The following is a 27264-nucleotide window of genomic DNA, read 5'->3' on the forward strand; positions in this document are numbered from 1 at the left end:
GTATTATGTGAATGCTAGGTCAAAGAGATGTGTCTTTAACCCTCGTATGACCTTAGTTTCCTGTTTACACTCAGTGCATTTGGGGTCTATATGACCCCAAAGATGCACAGAGCTTTTGTACAAGAAATATAAATTTTAATAATACAAATTATATATCATTTTTTTTCGTTTACTTCTCATCTATATTTTTATGCTGTGTTTTGGGGGATATGAAGTACTATTTTACCTATTTACTGCAAAATCCCTCAACTACACCATTAGCATACATATGAAATATAATTTTTTTATGAAAAAAACACATTTATGATGATCAAATTTAAATATGAGTTGTTTCTGGATATTGATCTAGGTGTTAGATGCAGAATTCTGCCATCTGGTGGTTAGATGTTTTTTTGTAGATAATATAGTTTTAGCCACAAAGTGTAATTACCATATACTTCCAGCAGAGGCCCCATAGAGATCCATTCATTTTTCTGGATGTGACTTATTGCTCTTATAACAGCTTTTTTTTATGAATTATATATTTAAACGTTTTAAAATACATTAAATCAGTATTTTGTCAAAGTTTAGAAATGTTTTGTTGTTGTTTGAGCTCTTTTGAAGTGTCTTGTTTTTGCAATAATGCTATATAAATTTGCAATAATGTCACATAAGTTGCCACTAAAATAAACTACTTGATTGCAATTGCATTTTATTTCAATAATCAAAATATATAAAATGATTAACTTTAGAATAAGAAATTAATTTTTAAAAAGTAAAAAAAAAAAAAAGTACAAAAATAAATAAATAAATAGCTATAGACGGATAGAATAGGAGTGAAGAGTAAACACACTGTGGGCCCTATTTTAACGATCTGAAACGCAAGTGTCAAAGCGCAAAGCGCAAGTAACTTTGTGGGCGGGTCTTGGCGCTGTTGCTATTTTCCCGGCGGAATAAATGACTCTTGCGCCAGGCGCAAATCTAAAATGGGTTGGTCTGAAGAGCTTCATTATTCATAGGTGTGGTTTGGGCGTAACGTGAAATAAACCAATCAGAGCGTCATCTCACATTCCCTTTAAGAGCAGGCGCGCTTGATCTAAAGCGGATTCCTATCATAACGGCGGATTTGCCAGGCGCGCGCCAGGAGCGGTTCACAGCCGAGGAGAGCGACGCTCTCGTCAGGGACGTTGGGGATGGAGAAACCCACCCAAATTAACTTCGGTTAAAAAGGCGTATGATAATTTGGGTAAATGTGTAAGCTAGATGTATGCTTTTATAATAAATTGTCTATCTATCTATCTATCTATCTATCTATCTATCTATCTATCTATCTATCGTAATAATGTATGATTTGCAAAAATGAAAACTGCTGCTTCTGTGTAGATGAGAGAATCAAAGTGTATGCGCGTTGTGCACACGCTACATTGATTATGGCCAAGCATGCACCCTTACAATAGCATATGAATAACATGCGCAACGCGCCACTGACTTTAAACTATTTTTTCCTGGTTAGTGGCGCAATTGTTTTCTAAACCTGCAAAATAGCATGAAGGAACGTTTGCGCCGGAACACGCCTCCTTTTTTGCGCTGAACCGCCCAGGGAGCGCAAGTTCATTCCCTAGTTTAGCGACGTGCTTCTGTGGAGGGAAAAGCGCGCTTTGCGCGGGTGCAAAATAGGAATGATACATGCGTCGGTGTACAAAGTCAATTGCGCTGGGTGCAAGATAGGGCCCTGTGTGTGTTTGTGTGCATGCACGTGCATGTGTGTGTGTGTAATCATGCTCATTCCACATTGGTTTTTTTTCTCTAGTACCAGGCCTTCATTTATGTGTGAACATTTTTAGATTCATGCTGGAATTATTGATTTTATTTGCCAATTTCAATAAAAATGCTCTCTTTTGCAGTCACACCTGTTTGTTTGTGTTTGTCTCTCTGTGTATGTGATCTGTGTGTAGTCATGTTCTTTCCACGTTGCATTTGTGCTCTCATACCATTCCTTCATTTATGTGTGAAATTTTTTAGATTTATGCAGAAATTATTTATTTTATTTCCCAATTTCTATAAAAATGCTCTCTATTGCAGTCACACCTCTCCCTGTCTGTGTGTGTATTTGTGTCTGTGTGTGTGTGTGTGTGGGCGCATATGTGTGTGTGATAATGTTCATTCCACATTGCATTAGTGCTCTAGTACCAGGCCTTCATTTATGTGTGATAATTTTCAGATTTATGCTGGAATTATTGATTTTATTTGTCAATTTCTATAAAAAATGCTTTCTATTTGAGTCACACCTGTGTGTGTGTTTGTGTGCACGAGCATGTGTGTGTGCGCAAATGATCATGTTCGTTCCACATTGCATTTGTGCTCGAGTACCAGGACTTCATTGTGGTATTGAAATTTTCAGATTTATTCTGGATTTATCGATTTTTTTTGACAAATGAAAAAAAAAAAAAAATTTTTTTTTCGATTTTCCCATTCATTTCAATGTGGGGTCATATTGACCCCAAAGGTCATGAGTGTGACTTTTCTTTTTACATACCTTTAGAACAACCGAATCAAGCCCAGTTTTTTTGTGTATGTGTATAGATAGATAATGTAGAAAAAGTCACCAAATTTTATTCCACTGAGATTAAGGGAACCATTTTTTTTAATGAAAGAAAAGTCGCTTGGGGTCATATAGACCCCAAAGCACAAATGAGGGTTAATCTAGCTTTGAACTGACAGAGTGTGTCTGCTTCCCGGACAATGTTAGGAAGAATGTTCCAAAGTTTTAGTGCTAAATAGGAAAAGGATCTACCACCAGCAGTCGATTTTAATATTCTAGGTATTACACATAGAGCCACTTTCACCTAGCTATCATCATATAGAGACTGTGTCTGTTCCTCGAATTAGGACATACAAAAAACTCCTCCTAAACCCATTCAAGGGTAAAAATTTATTTGATGTTCAACAAATAAAAAACATATATAATACGGATGAACAAATGATAAAGCTCGGGTTGCTGAATATTCAATCCCTTACTTCAAAAGCACTCATTGTTAATGATATGATTACAGATTATAACCTGCTGTGTTTGACAGAAACCTGGCTAAAACCAGACAATTATATTACTTTAAATGAGTCCACCCCGCAAGATTACTGTTATAAACATGAACCTCGTCTGAAAGGCAAAGGGGGAGGTGTTGCTGTAATTTATAGTAATATTTTCAGGATTACTGAGAAGTCTTGTTTAAAATATAATTCTTTTGAAGTGTTGTTGCTAAATGTAACACTATCTAGTGTAAATGATAAATCACGTTTGAGATTTGTGCTGGCTACTGTATACAGGCCACCAGGGCACCATAAAGACTTTATCAAAGAATTTAAAAGAATTTGCTGATTTTCTATCAGAGTTAGTATTGGCTGCAGATAAAGTACTAATTGTTGGTGATTTTAATATACATGTAGATTACGAAAAAGATGCATTGGGATTGGCATTTAAAGACATTCTGAACTCTATTGGAGTTAGACAACACGTGTTAGGACCTACTCATTGTCGTAATCATACTCTAGATCTAATATTATCACATGGAATAAATGTTGATGCCGTTGAAATTCTGCAGCAAAGCGATGACATCTCAGATCATTATCTAGTCTCGTGTAAACTTAATTTAGCCAAGGCTGCAAAGTTGACTCCGTGGTACAAATATGTTAGACCTATCACTTCTGCCACTAAAGATTGCTTTATTAATAATCTTCCTAATCAGTTTCATCATCTCAGCATCCCAGATAGCTTAGAAGAACTAGATATTGCGACAGAAACTTTTAACTCTCTCTTTTCCTGTCACAATGTATGGGTGATGTCCCCTGGGTAGCCACTAGAGGTCCTCTTCCCCCACAGGTGTCAGTCACTATTGGACTACAATCCCCATCACCTTTGTCGGACTCAGCTGTTCCCACTCACCTTGTTAAGTGTCTGTCTATTTATACCCTGTCTGTTTTAGTCACTGGTGTGGAGTCCTTGTATTGTGTCACCTGCATCTCAGAGTCTGTCTTGGTTTGTTTATTTGTTTCTGGTTTTGGACTGATTTACATGGATTATGACCTTTTACCTGTTTGTGGATATGATTACGGATTACCCAAAATAAAGCTGCACTTGGAATTCACCCTTTCGTGTGCGCGTCATGACATTTCCAGCACTTTAGACACAGTTGCTCCTTTGCGCTTAAAGAAGATTAAAGAAAATAGTCCAACGCTGTGGTACAACGAGCACACTCAGGCCCTTAAGAGAGCAGCCAGAAAAATGGCGTGCAACTGGAAGAAAACAAAATTAGAGGTATTTCGCATTTCATGGAAAGCGAGTTTGATTGCATACAGAGAGGCCTTAAAAGCTGCTAGATCTGCTTATTTTTCAAACCTATTAGAAGAAAGTAAACAAAACCCTAGGTATTTATTTGAAATAGTGGCTAAACTAACAAAAAATAAAGCTTCAACCCCAGACGTTTCCAAGCAACACAGCAGTAATGACTTTATGAACTGCTTTACTAAAAAGATTGATAATATCAGGGAGAAAATTATAACTATGCAACCATCTACTACAGTATCGCATCAGGCAGTGCATTGTAGTCTCCTTGAAGAAAAATTCGATTCATTTATTGCTATAGGAGAGGAAGAATTTACTAAACTCGTTAAATCATCTAAATCGACAACATGTATGTTAGACCCTATACCGACTAAGCTACTGAAAGAGATGCTTCCAGAGGTCATAGATCCTCTTCTTAATATCATTAATTCATCTTTGTCACTAGGATATGTACCGAAAACTTTTAAGCTAGCTATGATTAAACCGCTTGTTAAAAAAACGCAACTTGATCCGACAGAATTATTCAATTATAGGCCGATCTCGAATCTACCTTTTCTGTCAAAGATACTAGAAAAGGCAGTATCCTCACAACTATGTTCATTTTTAGAAAGAAATGATATCTGCGAGGATTTCCAGTCAGGATTTAGACCGTACCATAGTACTGAGACAGCTCTCATTAGAGTCACAAATTATTTGCTCTTATCATCCGATCGTGGTTGTATCTCGCTATTAGTGTTACTCGATCTTATTGCTGCATTTGACACTATCGACCACAACATTCTTTTAAAAAGACTCGAAAATTATGTTGGCATTAGTGGAATTGCATTAGCATGGTTTAAATCATACTTATCTGACCGTTATCAGTTTGTAGCAGTAAATGAAGAGATGTCTTATCGTTCACAAGTTCAGTATGGCATACCACAAGGCTCAGTACTAGGACCATTGCTGTTCACTCTGTACATGCTACCCTTAGGAGATATCATTAGGAAGTATGGCATTAGTTTTCACTGTTATGCCGATGATACTCAGCTCTATATTTCTTCATGCCCAGACGAAACTTACCAATTCACAAAATTAACGGAATGCATAGCTGATATAAAAAAATGGATGACTAGTAATTTCCTACTACTTAACTCTGAAAAAACAGAGATTCTAATTATTGGACAAAAAACTTCCTCACGTAATAACCTAGAATACTGTCTAACACTTGATGGCTGCTCTGTTAAGTCTTTGTCGTCGGTTAGGAACCTGGGTGTGCTCTTTGATACCAATCTTTCATTTGAAAGTCACGTGTCTAGTATCTGTAAAACCGCTTTCTTCCATCTTAAAAATATATATAAATTACGCCATATGCTCTCATTGACAAATGTGGAACAATTAGTTCATGCGTTCATGACCTCAAGGCTAGATTATTGTAATGCTCTATTGGGTGGTTGCCCTGCACGCTTAATTAGCCCGGTTCTGTCAACACTGCATTGGCTGCCTATTAAACATTGCATAAATTTTAAAATATTGCTGATTACTTACAAAGCACTAAATGGTTTAGCTCCGCAGTACTTGAGCGAGCTCTTAACGCATTATAGTCCTTCACGTCTATTGCGATCTCAAAATTCCGGCCAGTTAATAATACCTAGAATATCAAAATCGACTGCTGGCGGTAGATCCTTTTCCTATTTAGCACCAAAACTTTGGAACAGTCTTCCTACCATTGTCCGGGAAGCAGACACACTCTGTCAGTTCAAAGCCAGATTAAAGACACATCTCTTTGACCTAGCATTCACATAATACATTATAGACTTCTATAATTCAATGTTAGGCTGCATAGATTAGGTCAGCCGGAACCGGGAACACTTCCCATAAATCCTGATGTCCTCGTTACATCACAAGAAGAATGGCATCTACGCTAATTTTAGTGTCTTTGTTTATCCCGAGGTTTTCCCGCAGCCTGCCGGATCCAGGCCGTATCCAGATCTGACGAAGGACCTTCGCCTGGACCTGATGACAATGCAGTGCTGAAGGTTTGTAGGGAATTCCAAACCTGCGCACATATATTCAAACGCACATAACTATAGAACCAATTCTTAATGCGCATGTGAATGCCATCAGCGTTTATCACAGGTTCGCGTTTAAAGTCTGTGTAGAGAGAATGGTGTCGTCTTAGCGGCCCCTAATTTAATAACAAATGATCGTTGTGATGTTTTAGCATGTTTCTAGTATGTTGGTAGGATGTGTAGCACCTACTGGCATTTTTTTAATATGTTATTAGGAGTCACTGTTATTAACAGTGTTAAACGTCACTTCCTGTTGCCAGCAGGCGGCGCTATGACTATAACTGAATATGAGCATGGACGTGTGTTCATGACAGAACTCTTATCAAACGTGTGAGGTTTGGGGCAAATTGGACATTCCATGCGTGAGTTACAACAACTTCCTTTTTCATGGCATTAACCCTTAAAGACCTAGAACATTTTTGGGGCGCCTGACTCACCTGTACTTTTCTTTGTTTTTCTAACCCATTCTAGCAGCAAGCATCAAGTGCCATATATCATTTTAAACAGGAGAGCCTAAAGTTTCCATCTAGCTCATTTAAAGTCACAGTTTTACATTTCTTTTGTCAGAGAATTTATGAAATTAACAGGATTTTAAGAAAACCGGCAGCAAAAAATGTGATGTTTTCAGTGTGAACTCAAACAGAACTTCCTGAAGTTTTGTTTTTTTTCCTTTAGAAAGTTAGACTTGGTTGTTTTAGACTTTCAGATGAAATTTTGTCTACATGTAACAATCCCTCAGCAAGTTATAGCCATTTATTATAATATTATTCTAGGCGTTTTTGAGTAAAAACAGGTGTATTACATTTACTGACAATGTAGATGTGTCCAAATAAGTTCAGGAAGTAAAGTAAATAGAAAAGTTGTTATATTACAACAGAACACTGAAGCAAACATTTTTCTTCAGAAAATTATATTATAATTTGAACATGAACAACAAATGCAAACAATATAACAAGTAGTGCAATATACTGTAAATACTAACAATACAATATAGCCTACAGAGTGTAAATGAACAAATGGTTCAAATAATCTTCACAAACTAAATACAAAAAGAAATAAACAGTGCAAATGAAGAAATGGTTCATTGAGGGTAATATACTGAGTGCTAATGAACAAATAGTGCAAATAATCTTCACAAACTAAATACAAATAGATAAATAAACAATGCAAATGATTCAAACAATTTTCTGAATCGGAAGGTTCCACCACCAGGTCATCATCTAACGACTCGTTTAAAAAAATCAATTCTAACACATCCTCCGATTTGTACTGCTGTTTTTTTTACATACTCATGCTCTTTCGTGTTTTGTGCTCTTTCGTGTTTTATGCTCATTCGTGTTTTGTGCTATGGTCAAAAACTTTGCATCCGTTAGTTTTCATGCGTAGTTTTCAATGCATTACGTTTGTTAAAATGTATAAAGAAACGAGATTGGTTGTTAAAAACACCAATCACTATGTTTATTGGTTGAGTTGATGACCGTTTGGACGAATCTGGGCATGGGGGTGGGACTAAGCATCAACAATCGTTCCTGTTTGGCTCAGAAAAAGAAACCACATGTGTTTCCTTGACGAATCACTGCTGCAGATTTTGATGACGCAATCACCGGCACTACGGGGCCACTGAATGACCAATAGAGACAACAGTGATAACACGGGAAAGCTGAGAATATCATCTTTACGGTGCATTTTAAAGCATACAGATTGGATTAGCGACTCAAAAGTTATTAAACATTTTAGAACGATAGTTATTTTATGCCGCGGGCGGCTGTATCGGTCTTTAAGGGTTAATAGCATGCTTTAACACTTAGCTAAGTATTGCTAGCATGCTTTAGCATGTTTCTAACATGTTTAACACTCAATGGTATATTTTACTATTGCTGCGTCCCAATTTGCATACTATCCGTCCTAAATAGTATTCTAAAACTTCTAAAAATCCAAAATGGCTGACTTCCTGTTGTGTTTAGGGCTACGCTCCAAGATACTTTTTTGTAGGTATTAGGTCATTACATGTATGTACCGAATTTCGTACACGTATGTGGAACATAGCGGGAGGTGCACTCCGTTGAACTTTTATAGGTGGCACTATCGAGCCATTTTGCCCCGCCCAATTCTGAAACCTATATCAGAAGTAAATTTTCGCCAGTTCTTACTCGTGTGCAAAGTTTCGTGAGTTTTCGAGCATGTTTAGGCCCTCAAAAATGCGATTAACTTCAGAGGAGAATAATAAATATATATATATATGTATGTATATATAGTTACCTAAAGGTTTGGCCCTTCATCGCTGAAGGCCCGCCGGCTTTGGCCCTTCATCGCTGCTCGCAGCTATATTTATATATATATATATATATATATATATATATATATATATATATATATAAAAGACAGAAACCTTATTACCTTATTCTGATTTTATGATACAATCAAAATATTCCACATCCTCAACAAATCCATGGAATATTCAACAAATCCTTTCAATTTAATGTAAAAATAAAAACGAAAGTAAGCATTGTTGGGCTCACGTAACCCTCTCATTAGAATCAAAATGTTTCAACATTTGCGATGTATTTGGATGCTAAACTATTCTTTATCATAGGCTTTGTACTTCACTCACGTTCCAATATCGACGGAAAAAATCATCCTCTTCACACGCGCAAAAATGTGCTTGGAAACATCAGAGCACTGCTTACTGTGAATGGTACGAATTGTAGCCTACTACTGACTATTTAAACAGAGCAGTGTAATTTTTATATGTTAGGTTGACTATTTTATTATTATATTTTATTAAGGCTATAATGAACAGGCTGCGATGTCAAGATTGCAATGCTGGAATGTGTGTGTGTGTGTGTGTGTGTGTGAGGCGCGGGCACGATTGAACAGTGGACACACAAAAATATACTCCGTCATTATTTTCATACAGGACATCATTCAAACTACAAAGTGTTAACTTATATTTGTGTATAGTCGCAATAAAACACAACACTGTACTTTTGTAAGATAAATTCAAGCAATCCGACCCCCGAAAGGCGCTAATTTTAAAATTAAAGCTGCCGTCGGCAACATTTTTTTGATCATATTCAGTGAAATCGACACTATAATCCGACAGAACAACATAAATAAGGTGGTTTTAGAAAAAAACCCGAGCTTCTAACTCCACCTGGAGCGTGTTATTTGTTTTGCAAAAATCCACCGCTCCCGGATCATCAGGTCCAATCAGCGCTGGGGGGTGTGAGATCTGACTGTCAATCACAGGTCGTGCACACGCCACAGATCCCACTCCCCCCTCGCGCTGAGTCGCGCACGTTATATCACATGCACACGCCTGAAGTTCGCAGGTGTGTTGGATTGTATGAAGCGTGATGGCGGAGAGAAAATCTACTAACAAGCTTCCAATTCCTCGGTTATTGCTATCTATGGGTAGATTAGCCAGGGCAGCCTACCTCCGAGTCCATGGTGTTAATCGATGCTGAAGAGACGGACGCGTTCACAGAAAACATGGTGCACACGCACTGATGAGCACAAACTCGATGGGAGGGTGCTAGCTGGTAGTGAGGGAGGGGCATGACAGTTGTAAACATTCAAAATTTCTTCAATCTGCCAGACTTGCCGACTGCAGCTTTAAACTAAAATGCTCACAGCTGCACGGGCATTCATAACAGTGCGCGTCCACGGCAAGGAACGAGCAGAACAGAGTCAACGTTTTTTAGTTCATCCCTACTTCCATAGGAATTAATTGAAAACGCTTGCTCTACTCCGCACCATTATCAATGTCTGTGCAGACGAACATATTTTACTTTCGTTTTTAAGTTAGCGATTCAAAAGCCCCCTGTGGTGTCACACGTCGATTAACTGGTGGTAAAATATTCTCATTGTCACATACCTAGTATATTTTTATATAGATACAATAGGCCTACCTGATTTTGAACACAAGAGGGCAGTATAGCACTATAAATTACATGATTGATTTATTTTTTGGACTAAAAAAACATTCTGGCTATTTTTAAACTTAAACAATTCTTAAATTGAAAAAAAAAAAGAATAAAATGGGTTTAGTTCTGATATTTGTATACTTTTATTTTTATACATTTTTAGAAGATATGAGGCTTTTAGTGTTTCCTTTTTGGACATTACTTGGACATTACTTACAATTCTTACAATTACTTACAATTCCATCGCCACAGCAAAACCGTTTGAAATATTTATTATCCGTTCACAATTTAGCATCTTTAATGTATTTTCATCATGTTGAAAAAGTTTGGTGGGAATAAAATAAACCACTTAAGATGAGTGGGTAAAAATTCAGAGGCCGATTTTGCAAAGAAATCCACATTCAAACCAAAATATCTGACTTCCTGTTGGTCGGAGCTAATGACTGTAAATTTTAAAGTTGTCCGGCTCGATGAGACCAATATACGTACTGATTTTTGTAACTGTTTATAAAACTAACCCCCCCACTTTTGTCAAAAGCATTTTGAAAGTGACACACTTCCTGCTGCCAGTTGGTGGCGCTACAACTTTGACTCACAATAGTTACATCCATGTGATCGGCCTCTTACCACGAACACACTGCTGAAGTTTCATCAAGATCGGTTAATGTATGCAGAAGTTATAACACTTCTTTTGTGCGAGAAAAAAGAACGCCTTATGGCGAGAAAACCTCTTTTCTCGCCATAAATTCGTTTCCTCGCCACGGCCAAACCGTTCGAGATATCAAAAATCCGTCCGCAATTTAGCATCCTCAATGACTTTACTTCATGCTGACCGAGTTTGGTGGCAATTGAAAGAATTGCCTAGGAGGATTATTTCAAATTCCAGAGCAAGGAAAGTTGTTCGGCCCGATGAGATCTATACGTGTACTGAGTTTCATATTAATTCATGCAAGCGTGTTTGATCTATGGACCAAGTTTTCAGACCCCGTTCAAGGGGGAAAAATCCCCCCCACCCCTCACACACACAGAGACAGAGAGAGAGAGAGAGAAAATTCTCCAGAAAAATCCACATTCAAACCAAAATATCTGACTTCCTGTTGGTCGGAGCTAATGACTGTAAATTAGAAAATTGTCCGGCTTGATGAGAACAATATACATACCAAGTTTTGTTGCTGTAGATGAATCTAACCCCCCACTTTGGTCAAAAGGTGGCGCTACTGAGCCATTCCACCACGCCTGTTTCTGAAACTTTGCACATGTCTACTGACTAATAAATGTGATGTGTCTGTCGAGTTTCATGCATTTTCAAGCATGTGAAGAGTCTCAACAGCATCCGAAAAGAATATTAAAGTTTGATGCGTTGCCACGACAACAGTATCTAAAATATCAATAATCCTTTGACAGGTCTACATCTGCCGTGTGTCTACATTATACATATAAAGTTTGAAGCAAATCGGGTAAAAATAAGAGGGTGATTTCAAAGCATTTTGAAAGTGACACACTTCCTGCTGCCAGTTGGTGGCGCTATAACTTTGACTCACAATTGTCACATCCATGTGATCGGCCTTTTACCACGAAGACACTGCTGACGTTTTATCAAGATCAGTCAATGTATGCAGAAGTTATAACACCCTTCCTGTTTCTCTTTTCTCGCCATAAATTCGTTTCCTCGCCACGGCCAAACCGTTTGAGATATCAAAAATCCGTCCGCAATTTAGCATCCTCAATGTCTTGTCTTCATGCACACCGAGGTTGGTTGCGATTGGACGAATTTTCTAGGAGGAGTATTTCAAATTCCAGAGGATGCGTTTTTCAAACAACCCATAATAGTTGACTTCCTGTTGGGCTTTTGTAAAACTTAGAGCACGAAAGTTGTTCGGCCCGATGAGATATATATGTGTACCGAGTTTCATATTATTACATGCAAGCGTGTTTGATTTATGGACCAAGTTTTCGGACACCATTCCAGGGGGCGCTGTCGAGCCCCCCTGCCACGCCCGGGTACCAGCTTCAGTCCGGCCCTGATGGCCGCGGGTTCTGACGTGTGTGCAAAATTTCAAGAGTTTTTGAGCATGGTAAGGGCCCCAAAAGTGGCAAAAAGGCAAAAAAAAAAAAATAATAAAAAAAAAAAATAAATATAGCTGCGAGCAGCGATATATATATATCAGACAAGTAGTATTCTCTGTCTTGTCACTTACAAAAAAATGTAAAAAAATTATATATATATATACACACTTAAAAAAAATATATAAATATAAATATATATATATATATATATATATATATATATATATATATATATATTTTTTTTTTTTTTTTTTAAGTGTGTATATATATATATAAGACAGAAAATATTACTTGTCTTGCCTTATTCTGATTTTATGATAAGTAGTCCTTATAAGACACCATGTGTCAAAATGATTTACGACTTTGACCTTTGACCTTTGTGACAGGTTGAACTTCCGGTGACCTTTTTATGATTGATGGGTTGAACTTCCCGGATGAGGTCATGGGATTAACCTTTGCCCTATCGATCATGTGGTATGACAGTTAGTTTCCCCTATTTGAATAGAACAGATGTTTTGACGGGTAGTTTTGACGGAATCAAATAAAACAGATGTTGTTTTGCCGGATAGTTTTTACGGATAGTTTTGCCGGATTCAAACAGCCGGTGTCATGTTCTATGTGTGTGCGTGTGGTTATATGGTGTCATGTGTGTGAGTGTGGTTATGTGTGTGTGTGTGTCAAGAAGGGTTATATGGTGTCACAGGCATCCCCAAGCATCCCGCTCCCTCACATTCCAGAGCATCGGGCACTGACATCTGAACATGTGGTGTTCGGTCACTGTGAAGTGTATGTCACACAAACACATACTGTTCTTTAAAAGTGTATAAATGAAATGGTTATAAAATAATTTGACTAAGGTTGAAAAACATACCTTTAAAAGTATATAATATAAAAAGCTTACTAAAACCAATTATTTTAGTTTTAGATAAAAATTACATAAAACATTCTATCCTTTATATCCTTTATATAAATTATATAAATCAATTAAAGTAAGGTTGAAAAAACATACCTTTAAAGTATATAAAATAAAAAAGCTTACTAAAACCAATTATTTTAGTTTTAGATGAAAATCATCTTACCTTATTATTTTAAAGAGAACCTACAGTTTATGAAACGGAGTCACAGCTCCATCTGTTGGACTCTCTCTGAATCACCGATCACAATGAGACATGGTCAATGTTTTGTTAGGGGGTAAAATGATTTCAAAGTTTAAATGATATCTTGTTTTAAATTTAATACATTATTAAAAGTCTAAATACAAAAACACTGTTTTTCCTGAATGAGCTCACCAGAGCACTCAGATTGGTCCGCGTGTGTCTCTGTGTCTATGCGCGCGCGTGCCTGTGTCCGTCTATGCGCGCCCCCCTCTCCGTCGATCTCTGACCCCCTCCTGAATGTCTCAACCAAAGCACACAAGAGCGGGGCGTGCGTCTGTCTCTGTCTGACATCCCTCAGTACAGTGAGATTGAGATTAAACAACGTTACACAAGTAATATCTTTGCTAAAAAATCTACTGAAACCATTTAATTTAGTTTTAGATAAAAAAATCATATAACATAAAACATTAAGTTCTTTATAAGTATATACAATAATCATATTGCTAAAGTTTAAAAGAAAAACATTCTATTATTTAAAGTGTATAAATGAAATGGTTATAAAATATTTTTACTATGGTTGAAAAACATTTTGTTCTTTTGTAAGACTATATCTACTGAAGCCAATGGTTTCAGATAAAATTCACCCTACATTTTTTAAGATAGCTGAAGACTCTTTCTCATCACCTTCTGACCTCGGTCCAAGAAGCAGGCAGCGGTTTTATCTGGGCTTCTTTGTCCGTGAAAACAGGTGTCAGTAAAATCATAATCTCTTTAAAATATACTGCTAATGAAGCCATCGTATCTCATGCCGCAGCCGTCGAAACAGTCAAAAACAGGGTACTCCTAGCATGACAAATGGCTTTTGGGTGTGTGTAAACCGGTACCAGCTTTGAATAACGAGACAAGGTCGCGACCTCGCTCTGATTCCACGAATTCGGACCGTTCCATTCGTGGGACTTTGGCTCCATCTAGTGGTCATTTTTACACTTTTCATATAGTCACCTGTATAAATGCAATTTGATGGGGTGTGTGTGGCATCATTTGCTCCAAAAACTTTTCAGGACTATCCCCTATCTCTACACATCGCTGCTCATCTCTCAGAGACAATGAGTGAGTATTTTCTCATTTTATGCTAAGCTGTTTTATTTATAACTTTGTTTATACAAAATGGAAAAGACATTATAATTCATTAATGTTTAAACACAGATTATAGTTTAATCTACCGTAACGGCTGATTCATATAAATTATGCTATTGGTTTGATCGGTTGTAACTACCACTAGAGATATTCATTTATCATAAAATTATGATTATGCCATGTTGTCTTTAAACCATATTACAAGTCACCAATGTTTTAAACATTCATTATGCTATTTTATCTGCTGTTAGAGTTTTTTTAAATACTATATTAATTTATCATAAAATTATTATTATGCAATGATGTCTTTAAACCCTAATACAATTCACCATTGTTTTAAACATGTATTATGCTTTGGTTATTTGATCTGTTGATATAAATATTTTAACTATATTCATTTATCACCAATTATGCTATGCTATTCTATCTGCTGATATAGATATTGATTTATCACCATTTATGATTATGCTACGATGTTTTACTCATAGCAACATCGTTTATTTGTCTTAATATCAGCTCAAAACTGTTTTGTATGAAAAAGACTTTTATTATGAAAACACGTGCCTTCCCTAGGCTATTATTTTGAAAAGACACTGTTATCCTGTTGTTACATGTGACTTAGCTTAGCCGCCATTGCTACGATTCAGTTTGCTATGTATATGATTGCAGAGAAACCATTCTGATCGCATTAAATCGATGTTTTGCCATCGCGTTATCCGTTTGTCATGTATTAACACGGCATCGCTGGGTGTTAGCGCTCCCGATGAGCAATGCATGGGTTCTAGCTTAGCACCATGTGCTAGTTGCTAACTGCTCTTAAGTCGTGTATCAAACTAGTTTCCCAAATGCGTCTGATTCACAAGACAGATCGATTTGTTTTGGTAGAATATTTTAAAAAACATAAAAGTTTGTTTCAGTCACTTTCTTAAACACACATGTTATGGATACACAAGCCAACTAGCTCTCCGGCACCACCAGTCGGACCGGAGTGTAAACTACACCCTGTTTGGGCGAAATTGAGCCCCTACAGGTTCGGAGTAGATATGACATGCTGATATAGTGAAATTGTCCCCTCTGCTGATGTTTAATGGTATGACATTGAAATGTCTCCCTCTGCTGGTGTTTAACGGTATGACACCCTGTTATAGTGAAAATTGCGCCCTCTGTCTATCTGGAGTATGTATGACATCCGTTTGATTGAAAATACTGCCCCTATCGGTCTGTATGTATTATGATGCATGTTTCAATGTAAAAATAGCTGTCTGTTTGGTCTGAAAAGCATTTAAAATGTGAGTTATATTTTTTAATTTTTAAATGATTTGATTTAGGATGTTATTAATTATTCTCTATTTGTTATAAAACACTGATATATTTTATAAATCCATATGTTTTTATCACAGGTTCAAATACTGAACAGAGTGCCTTTGATGCTATCAATATGTGTAAGTACGTATTAACCATTCTGTTTTTATAAAAATTTAAATCGGTCTTTTTATATAAATTAAATTGAAATCATTTTTAATTCACAGTAGCTGCTCAGACGATTGATCCAGACAGCTCCGCCAATGGTAAAGCAAGATTTCTCAAGATATGAGAAATCTATTTTTAAAATTCTTTTATGTTTATGAGAAATCAAATTTTTTATTTTTTAGATTTCATACAATTTATCACTCAACCCGGCTTCATCGATCTCACGCAAGATGAGAATGAAGACCCGACTGCCGTTGCAACTGACATAGTCCAATCCCACACTGACCCCACCCCGCCTGTCGATGATCAAATAGTTCCTGGATCCAACGAGGACGAACCACTTTCTAGACCCGGCGGTGAACCACCAAGAAAGAAGACTAGGAAAACCGATCGTCCTACCTCACCGGTCAGTCCTGGACCCAGCAGCGAACCACTTCCAGGACCCAGTGGTGAACCACAGAGAAAAACGGATCATCCTACCTCAGCGGTCAGTCCTCGACCAAGACAGACTTATCGTTTTACAGCGGTGGTCCGACCTGAACCGTGCTCCCAACCCCCAATAAAGACTTATCGTTTTACCACAGCAATCAGTCCAGTGAGCCCTCCAGAGAGGGAAACTCTTTGTCTGACACCACCAAACAGTCCCTCGACCAGTCCTGAGACCGCGCTGTTTAATGGTAAGACTATCTACATTATTTTCATTTAAACTCCGATGGAATCATGCCATTAAGATTTTTTTATTTTTTACATGCAGCAGACTCGAATGGAAGCCATGAGGATGACGTGACTACCTGGGATACGCCTCAACTCGAAGCCTGGGAACAGAGTTCTTGGACGAGCGATCGTGGGGAGTTGACAACCGCCAATGCCGGTCAAACACCATATCCTTCTCACTCACCGTCGTCGGAAGAAATAGAAGTGGAAGAAGTGCCGGCGCCTCAGTCGGTTGATGAACCATGCGATGATGTTCCTCTGTTGCATAGGCTCATTAATTCAGTAGAGGCATTAGGTCAAGAGTTTCGTGACGCGCTGGTTGACATAAACAACAGATTGATTGAGCTGCGCAGCGAGTCTCGCGACCGTTTAGACGCATTGCGCGGCGAGACACATAGCCGATTTGATGTGCAGGATCGCTTTATTCAGGATCTGGTCAATGATATATTCAGTCGCGTCAATGGTATGAGATCAAGCTTTCAACAGCGGTTTGATAGAAATGATCGCAGGGTGAACGAATACCATCGGGAATTGATGCTCATTATGCATCACCTTATTCTCACCATCATAGATGAGACGAGAGAGCAAAATTGAATATAGATGTATTCCGAGTAATTCTTATATTGCCATGATTTTTATACTCAGATATTTCATATATGCTTGTTATACTCTGATTTTGTAATAGTTCATGTATACATATAATCTGATATTTCATTTATGCTTTTTATATATTCTGATTTTGTAATAGTTCATTTATACTTTGTTTACATATAATCTGATATGTCATGTATACTATATGAAATGTGTAATAGTTCATGTATGCTTGTTTTAACTCTATGATTTTGTAATAGTTCGTGTTTTGGTCTGAAATCTAAAATGGACGACACAGAACTGTCGCCGGACGAGATTGAAATGCTAAGTATACTGCCCGATTCTTTAGAACAGTATTTGTTTAATCTAGAATCCCCTGCTATGTTGGATCTTTTTGAATTAGCCGTAAATCCAAATATGAATTTGTTTGATCCTCTGCTAAGCCTAGACAACGACCCCGTCGTACAATATGGCGCTGTTTTAAACAGCCCACCAGCAGCATGTACCGACGCTGATCCCAACAACACAGAACACCCTGCCGGTAATGATACTTCACAACCGCCCGCATCAGGTAATGTCGACCCTACTACACAGACTCAATTAAGCCGCACAGACATTGACAGGTTGATTCGCGAGGGTGGGGACGTTAACGGATATCATGTTTTACCACGACCTCGTTTCAATAGCGTGACGTTGAGAAGGACTACGAATCTGAGAGAGATTAACTCTACAGATTTGGCCGCTTACCACACCCGCTTACACGACATGCTTACTGGAATTGTCAATTTCGGTAGGGAATTCGACCATTCTCCGGTGATTAATATCACATTGACGGCCCCCAGTTTACAGACGCCTGTTAGTGGGATTTTAACCCCCGGTAATAATTACGACGTGGACGGGTTTATGGATCAAATTGCAAAAGTTTTACAGAGCAACGACCGGTTACTATCTGACCAAACCGTAGAATTTGAAGCTTCCCTAGCCATGAACAGACAAGGCGGAGGCCGTCGAAAACTCACGGACCTCGCTGTGGATGAGGTGATCAAAAGAAAAAAGACGAGTTTATTTTGCCCCACCAATATTTCAAATAATTTGTGCTTCTCCATCTGTCTAGCCCATTTCCTTAACCCCCAACACCCCGAGAGCGAGTTAGAAAAACTGGCTACCGTCATCCAAAACAGCGTCGGCTTCTCAATCCAAGACCGAATCGGTCTCGGCGACATAGCCTCGTTTGAACGAGCGCTAGACATTAAAATCGTCGTATTTCACAGATCTAATGCCTTGGTCTTAGAAACCTACAAAAACTCTGATGAACCCCACCCAAAAACGCTCTTCCTGTATCTCCACAACGAGCATTACTACATGATAACGAGTTTGACGGCATTCATCGGTTCACCATACGTGTGTCCATTTTGCTACAAATCTTACACCAGCCGCAGAGACCATCGATGTAAGCACGCCTGCAACATCTGTTTTGACAGCGAATGTTACAGGTTCCCTGTAAGAATCATACATTGCCCCGATTGTCTGCGTTATTGTAAATCGGCTTATTGTTTTGAAATGCATAAAAAAAACCCGCCTCCCGGTCAGGAATACCCCGCCTGTGATATGATCAAATACTGCAAACTATGTAACAGACGTTACGACGTTAAACCGGGCAACAAGAAAACCAAACACATGTGCGCCCCGGACAAATGCGTCCATTGTCGCGAACATCTGGCGGGCGATGGTGAGCATCAATGCTTCATACAGCCTGTAGAGCCTAAAGAACCGTGTGAGAAATACATCTTCTACGATTTTGAAACCCGTTACGAAAATGGTAGACACGTGGCTAATTTTGTCTGCGCCATCACATTCAAAGGCAAGAAATTTACTGCTAGCGGTACCGACTGCATAGCTAAGCTAATCAACCACTTCAGACAGCCCCGATACAAAGGCTACTGTTTCATCGCTCATTACGCCTCCAGATTTGACGCCTTTCTAATCCTGGAGTATTTTTGCAAATCAGGGATCGCGATTGAGGTCATAATGCAAGGCTGCAAACTACTCTTGTTGTACGATGATGCATTTGACCAGCGATATATCGATAGCTACTCATTTTTCCCATTTGCTCTCGCCAAAATGCCCGCGGCGTTAGACTTAACGACGACTGAAAAAGGCTACTTCCCCCATCTTTTCAACAGGCTGGAAAATGAGAACTATTTTGGGCCATACCCCGACAAAAAGTTCTACAACTACAATAACATGTCGGATAAAGCCCGAGAAAAGTTTGATGCTTGGTACAGCACGGTGAAGGGTAAGTTCTTTGACTTCAAGAAAGAACTGTACGCCTACGGCGTTAACGACGTTGTGTTATTGCGCGAAGGATGCATGAAGTACAGAGCGTCATTCCTACACTGCACCAAACTCGACCCTTTTGGGTTCACGACGATCGCCAGCTGCGCGATGGGGGTCTTCAAAACACATTATCTCGCCAGAAACACGCTCGCCCTGACCCATAACAAAGCGTACGTACATCAGAATAAGTCCTACTCAAGCGGATCGATCGAATGGCTCGAGTATGTAAAAAAGACTCGAAACGTAGACGTTCACCACGCCGTAAACCACGGCGAAGTATCGATCGGTAAGTACTTTTTAGACGGCTACTACGAGCAGGACGGCGTCAGGCACGGCTTAGAGTACGCGGGCTGCATCTTCCACGGACACTGCTGTCGCTTTGAACCCCATCAGACGCACCCCCTGTCCGGAGTACCCTACGGGGTTCTCAGGAACCAATTTGACGATAAAGTTGAAATTCTCCGGAACGCGTACGGTTTGCAAATCGAGGTTCTTTGGGAATGCGAATGGAACCGCATGAAAAAGACCGATCCCTCCGTGATAGAATTTATGGCCAATTATTCCGCCCCTGAGAGATTGAATCCTCGTGATGCGCTTTACGGAGGCCGAACCAACGCCTATAAACTATACCACAAAGTGAGCGACGATGAGAAAATAAGCTATCTTGATTTTTGCAGTCTGTATCCTTTCTGCCAGGCCAGGAAAAGCTATCCGATCGAACACCCCCAAATCATTTTCGCAGGTTTTGAACCGATTGAAAACTATTACGGACTTATCAAAGCCACCGTGTACCCTCCCCGTAACTTACTGCACCCGGTTCTCTTACAGATGTCAAGGAAAACTCATGTTTCCGCTATGTAGAACCTGCGCCCAGGACCAAAACCAGACCACGAGCTGTACCCACACGGACCAGGAAAGATCGCTCTCGGGCTGTTGGGTCAGTATCGAGCTTTTAAAAGCCATCGAGAAGGGCTATGTGGTAGCAAAGATAGATGAGGTTTGGCATTTTCCACAATGGTCAGACACGTTGTTTGCCGAATATGTAAAAACGTTCTTGCGTTTGAAACAACAAGCGTCGGGGTACCCCTCGAACGTTGCCACGGATGCTGAGAAAGAGGCTTACATCCGTGACTATTTTGAAAAAGAGGGTATTCAACTCGATCCGGAAAAAATCAAGTACAATGCAGCCCAAAGGGCAATCACTAAATTAATTCTCAATAGCTTGTGGGGACGCTTCTCTTTAAGACAGAACTTACCTCAAACGATTCTGGTGAGCGAGCCCGAAGATTTCACCAGAATTGTTTTTGGCAATACCGACACGTTGACCTATTTCTCATTCATCTCAGATGACATAGCTCTCATCCAGCATAAACCCGACAAAGACGATGTTTGCAAGACGCATGAAATTTTGATTTCAGACTTCAACACCCTTTCAGCTGCGTTGTATCTGGCCCCTCCAATAGTGGGAAGTCTTATTTTGTAAAACTTTTGTTGGAAAAAGGTTTGAATATCATTTCCAAGAAAATTGAAAACATTGTTTGGTTGTATGATTGCTGGCAAACTTTGTACGATGATTTACTTCAATTGTATGACATTAAATTTATACAAGGAATACCCCAGACTCTGAATGATGATGATTTACTGCCTGTTACCACCACTAATCTTCTGGTGATTGACGACCTGATGGAGCAAGCTAGCGCTAACGTTGAACTCCAACGAGTGTTCACTCAATACTGCCACCACAGGAATCTCAGCTCTATTTACATAGTGCAAAATTTATTTGCACAGGGTAAGTCCAGCCGAACCATCAGTTTAAACGCCAATTATATGATCCTGTTTAAAAATCCTCGGGACGTTCATCAAGTGTCGATGCTAGGACGTCAAATGTACCCAGGAAACACAAAATACTTTATGGAGTGTTATCACGACGCGGTCGATCGACCTTTCGGCTATCTAATGATAGACTATAAAGCAAAAACTCCGGAGCAGTACCGTCTCAGAACAGGATTGCTTTCGGAGCGTCAAGTGGTTTATATCCCGAAAAAAAGAACAAGAACGTGATAACCATGTCCGCCAGACTTTGTAAGCATCTGCCGGTGTTAAAACTGCTACATAAAGCCACTCCTAAACAACGACGCCTTATTTTACAATCGGCGTCCGACGAATTCATTTTAGCGCTCTGCGAACTGGCTCTAAACATTCTCTATGGTGTCATTCCGGTCAACAGGCAACAGTTCCAAAAACTGAAAAAGAGAAAAGCGGATATTAAATTTGTAGCCAATAAAAAAATTGGCATAGCGGCCAAGAAACGAGTCTTCAACCAGAAGGGGGGGTTTCTGCTGCCGCTCCTAAGCATAGCCTTACCGTTTCTCACGAACTTGATAGCAAATCGGTAGGATGGAGTATGCCGAGAAGATGTATTTAGTCCCTCACCATCAGCTGGACAAGCTCAAGAGTGAAAATGCTCGCGAGAACATTCAACAGACCGTGGAGAACGATTTGGACGCCGCCATAAGAAATATTTTACGCCGCACCGATTTGAATCCTTACGAAAAAGTCAAACTTTACACCCATACCCTGAGCAGGTTTTTGACCATCGTTAAACAAGGGGATCGTGAGAGCGGTGTTTTAACGCTTTCGTTACCCGATCTTGACCCAGGTCATAAAGACGAATCGCCGGCTGCTAACGTTGAAGACGGTAAAGTTGAGGGGGGTGTCGTCGACGAAGTTCTGAAGAATGTGCCATCGAGAAGTGTGAAAAACAGCAGATACATATTAGACAAGATGTCAAAAGCTAAAGGACTAAGCTCGTGGAACGAATCCGGGGAGTTTGTGTTCAGGGGTAAAGCCGTACAAGGTTCACACATGGTCGATTTGTTGAAAAATGTTACGGCCCAGCAAAACGTTAGGGATGACCGGAGACCTCCAGGATGGTCAGAGTTTCTACACGCCTTTGCCGAATTAAACATTCCTTTTTCTACGGTGCCGAATCAACAGGTCAGACGGGCGATTAACTCTCTAAAGAGTAAACCTGTAGAACCCCCATCACCACCTGCTAGACCTTATAAAAAAAAGGCACAGAGATATTCGCCTCGCCTGGCTCCAGATTTCGGAAACTCGCCTCTAAATAGTAAACCCGACACTCTCACCCCATCGATGCCTGTTAGACCTTATAAAAAAAAGGCGAGGAGATATTCGCCTCGCTTGGCTCCAGATTTCGGAGACTCGCCGGCTATCGACCGAGGACGATGGTTGGAAATGTAACGATTTTGTGTGAGCATTAAATTAAAGACGATGAGAAATATAATGGTTTAAGCTTTTTTATTTATACATCAAACATGTCTGCACGCAATGAATGCAGGATAACATTTTATCATTACAAACATGCGGTCTCAATCTCTTCACAAAGAGGGACACCATTTTATCATTTTTAACATAATCGTTGCTGTATAGTTTCATCACATGGTTATAGTCGCGACCTCTGGCTAAATGATATAGAAAAAACACACAGTGCTGTCCGCAGGTATCGGATGTATAATCCTGGACACGTCTGTCGGAATATAATACGTCGACGTTGTTGACGGCTAGAAAGTTACTGAGGCTGATTGGAAAGCGGGGGCTGTTGGGAGGATTGCCGAAGCTGTCGAAAAAACAAGCGGTCCCCTCTTGGGGTAAATAAACGGCGACCCAATGCTCACCCGGCAATCGAGCCGGGTCGGTATTAATGATCCCCATCGACGGTAAGATCCTCAGCGGTTTTTTGGGTAGTTGATCGCTCGGTAGAACCCCGAGAAAATGAGTCCCGCACGTCATTTTATCCATGATAGCTGTCAGTTGTAGCGTGTTCATCTCTCAGTAGTGATCGATCAGTACCTGTCTGCGGTTAGACACTTCAATGAGGCTGTCGAATACTGCGTAAATGATTAAATTAATGGTATTCGGCAGCGCTTGTCTGAAACGAGCTTCGACTCTGATGTTCCCGGACTTGATGAGGGAAATGTGCTGGCCACAATCCTCATCAGGCGATAGATTAAATGCGTAGAGCGTGTATCCGTTCAGGAAATCATTCCTGCTGATAGAGAGCGGTCGATCTTTAAGGTGTCTCCCGGTCGTCATCGCCAGCTGATAATATTCACGTACAGCCAAACTGGCATCGAAATTAGGCTGTAGAGGCTTGGCCGGGAATTGTTGACCGTCTACGTAGACTGCTAGGAATTCCAGATTGTAATGTTTGAATGCGAATGGATTTTTTTCGTAGGAGCCGGTGAATGCGTCGTTGTCGACCATGCCGATAACGATAGACTTTGGCAGTGTTCCTAAAAACAGATTTTCTTGATTTGAAACACGAGAGCCAGCGGGTATGGAGAACGATTTTAGACAGACCCTATCGATGGGGTACTTGGCCGTGGTCGAGAGCAGCGTCTGGGCGTGAGCCAGTCTCACCGGCGGCGATACAGAAACTTTTTTGACAAATAGGGATGCCGCCACTATATGTAATTTGTAAGCCACGTCGTCAGACCTCATCAGACAGAATTCGTCTTTCGCTCGTATAAAGCGTAATTTGACGTCTAAATTATTAATTAAAAGTTTTTCCTGGAAGAATATATCGCTGTGTATGGGGGCAAGAAGTTCCACCTCCCTGCTTCGAGCGGTATAGGTCGATCTCTTCGTCAACCCCTCGTTACGGCCTGCGGGGTCACGCACATCCATGTGACCGGCTGTGTCTTTGTGAAACAAACCGGCGGAGAAAATAGATTCCAGCGTATCTTTACCGTAGTTTAGCAGACTTTCAATGATGCAGCGATAGGGATAAGTTCCGGAGCTTTGCGATATCAGGCGGTCGCCGAGGGTTACGTCGACTTGTGAAAACATAGTAGCAGCCAGGTAGTTTATTGGACCCACCGTTGCCGGGTGGGGGATATCATCTCCGTCAGGCTCTTTGATTTTCACCCTTAGATAGATCATCGTGTTATTGAGATCCACATAATCATCGCCGTTGCCGGCGATAAAAAACTCCAATGGTGCAGAGTCCGATATGGCCGATAATGGGGCTACTTCTAAATAGCCGTTTTTCTCAATAACGGTCTGCGTCAGCGGGACCGTAAATAGGTCCAACTCGGACTTGATGCATTCTCCCGACATGCGGTGCAATAAAGCCATGTTAGAAAATGTTTTTTCCGACTCTCTTGATCGTCGCCTTTCGACTAACAGACGTCTTACGCTTTCTACGTACGACTGAGCGTTTCTTTGGTCCAAGTGTTGTTTTCTTCTTTCCCCACTGACCACGCCTCCTCACACCCGGTGGTTTAGACATTCTCTTACGAGCCATGACCATCAGACCGGATCCGTCTTGAGCTTTATCGTTATGAGATCGCGTCAATACGTTTGAGACGACGTCGGATACTATATTTTTAGCGGCCGATTTTAGATGAGGTTTCGCGATGCTAAATCCTCTTTTTAACAGAGGTATAGCCATCCTGAACAGACCTCTGAAAAGACCCCCTAAGCCTGCTCCGTACATAACCCCTCCCCCGGCATACCCTGGTAAACCCCCGCCGGCCTGATTTCGGTAGTAGATGACATAGTCAGCGGTCTCTCCGGGTCTATAATAAACCATTTTTTGGTTTAAAGTGTAGTTTTACGATGACTTTCCCGTAAGAAAATGGTACTTCTTGGTTTTGATCGTCCTTCAACTCTATGGTGATGTCGGTGATGTGATCCTTATTGATCGATGCGTAATGGGGGGTGTCGTATCTAACAATGACCGTGTCGTTGCTTTTCCCCGGTATATGTACGCATCTCAAAAGGGGAACGTAAGAATCACCGACCGCTTGATATTGGATAATGTCTGTGTAAACGTACATTGTGTAGAACCCGGCGTTGATATCGCATTGATGAGGGGCGTACATGACGACGTTTGTGGTAAAATCTGTTTTTTTATGATAGTTTAAACCTCCGAGAGGTTTTAGCGTCATTCCTAAAATAGTGGCGAGTCTCCCACGAAAACTCATTGAAATGTTGGGTTTCGCGGTCAGAAACACCTTGTTTTTTAATTCGTCGTGATTCAATACGGCCACTGTATCAATAAGTTGATTTATAGCACGGAGGATCGCACGAATGTTTGGGTAATAACCCCCGCTTATGTATATTTTTGCAATATTAGCAAAACCGATACTTGAGTCTTTGGAGGGTTCCGGGGCCGTATGTAGGATGAAATGACCATCTTCATCATTAAAGTTGTACCAACTTCTAGGATATTCGATTTCGGCGAGTCCGACTTCCCATTGTCCTTTCAAGTCTATAGCTTTTGCCAGCCGGGTTGTATAGGAGGATATGCGATTTTCAGGATAAACCGACCTAGATGCATTGCACGGTAACGTGACGTAGAACCCGTGATCGTCCATGACGGTCCTTTGCTCGTATGACCCATCCGTTAAACGTCGGGGTGTTTTAAGTCCACCAGAGTTTTTTTATCTATGTAACTATTACATTTTGAAGGCCATCCTACCCATTTTACTAAAACAAGCGTAGATTTCCCTTGTCTTTTCTGACCTAAAATCTTTTCCACCTTAAAAGATTTGTTTTTACTCACAATTATTTTTTGCAACTCTTTTTCATAAAAAAACCCCTCTATGACATCACCGTCATAATCGGTGAGTCTGTAGACTGGGGGTTGTCGCGGAATACACGCAGATACGGTGAAGAATTCTTCCGTGTAGTTCTGCTCATAACCTTTGGCGAACGGACCTCTCACTTTAGAAATCCTGACGACGTCGCCGACTTTGAATTTAAATATAGGCCTCTCGGTCTTCTTCTTTATATCGCCGTACAAGTTTTGAAACACTTGACCCTCGTTTACTTTGTCGACGTCCACGGGTCTCATCCTGATACTTCGGTGATAGCTGGTGTTGTACCCCTGCATAATGTCTTGTAAGACATCTATGTATCGTCGGGAATTTGTAGCCATTAAAAATCTCCACATACGACTTTTTAACGTTCTATTAAATCGTTCAACGACGCTGGCTTTCAAATCGGTAGCGGTAGCGAAATGATTAATGTCGTGCTTTTTCATTACATCTTGAAATTGTTTGTTAAAAAATTCCTTTCCCTGATCCGTCTGCAATTTCTGCGGCACACGTCCCTCTTCGAGTATAGACTTGAACGCTCTAGTGACCTCTGCGCCGCTCTTATTCTTCAACGCGAGCCCAGGCGTACTTGCTAAATACGTCTATGCAAGTCAGCAGATATTTATTACCGTCATTATCCTTGGCGTAGGCGATCATGTCGACGAGATCGGCCTGGAACTGCGTATCCACCCCGTACACGACCACTCTATTTCGTTTGTATTTTATAGGCGCTGTTTTGTGTAATGTGTAAGCATCCTCACCAGCCAGCCATTCTGAAACCTGTTTATCGCTTAGACGGACCCCGCTCTCTTTCAAGACGGCGTCTTTTAATCGTTTTTTACCCCCTAAGGAACCGGGGTTGGAGGGCGTATAATAAGCCTCTTTCATGAGCTCCGTCATGCTGCCGTTTCAACCGCTGCAAAAGAATAA

The 27264-nt window shown here is 40.2% G+C and overlaps 2 protein-coding genes across 4 annotated transcripts in view; one reads left to right on the forward strand and one right to left on the reverse strand.

Moving 5' to 3' along the window:
- Positions 1 to 27264, reverse strand: part of LOC311078402 (uncharacterized protein) — an 84855-nt gene that overhangs the window by 33994 nt on the left and 23597 nt on the right. The gene's annotated exons all lie outside the window — the stretch shown is intronic.
- Positions 15215 to 17401, forward strand: LOC311078472 (uncharacterized protein). 3 transcript variants are annotated; one of them, XM_084107295.1, is made up of 5 exons: positions 15215 to 15885; positions 15997 to 16042; positions 16126 to 16164; positions 16249 to 16743; positions 16821 to 17401. In XM_084107295.1, exons 2-5 carry the CDS (start codon positions 16024 to 16026, stop codon positions 17372 to 17374), a joined length of 1107 nt encoding a protein of 368 aa, XP_083963421.1. In that variant the 5' UTR covers positions 15215 to 15885; positions 15997 to 16023; the 3' UTR covers positions 17375 to 17401. The 3 variants fall into 3 exon arrangements, with proteins under 3 accessions (XP_083963421.1, XP_083963422.1, XP_083963423.1); XM_084107296.1 differs by having other exon boundaries at positions 15997 to 16038; XM_084107297.1 differs by having other exon boundaries at positions 15997 to 16038; positions 16129 to 16164.

The sequence above is a fragment of the Abramis brama genome (genome assembly GCF_963993115.1).
Source record: "Abramis brama genome assembly, chromosome: 2".
Classification (NCBI taxonomy): Eukaryota; Metazoa; Chordata; class Actinopteri; order Cypriniformes; family Leuciscidae; genus Abramis; species Abramis brama.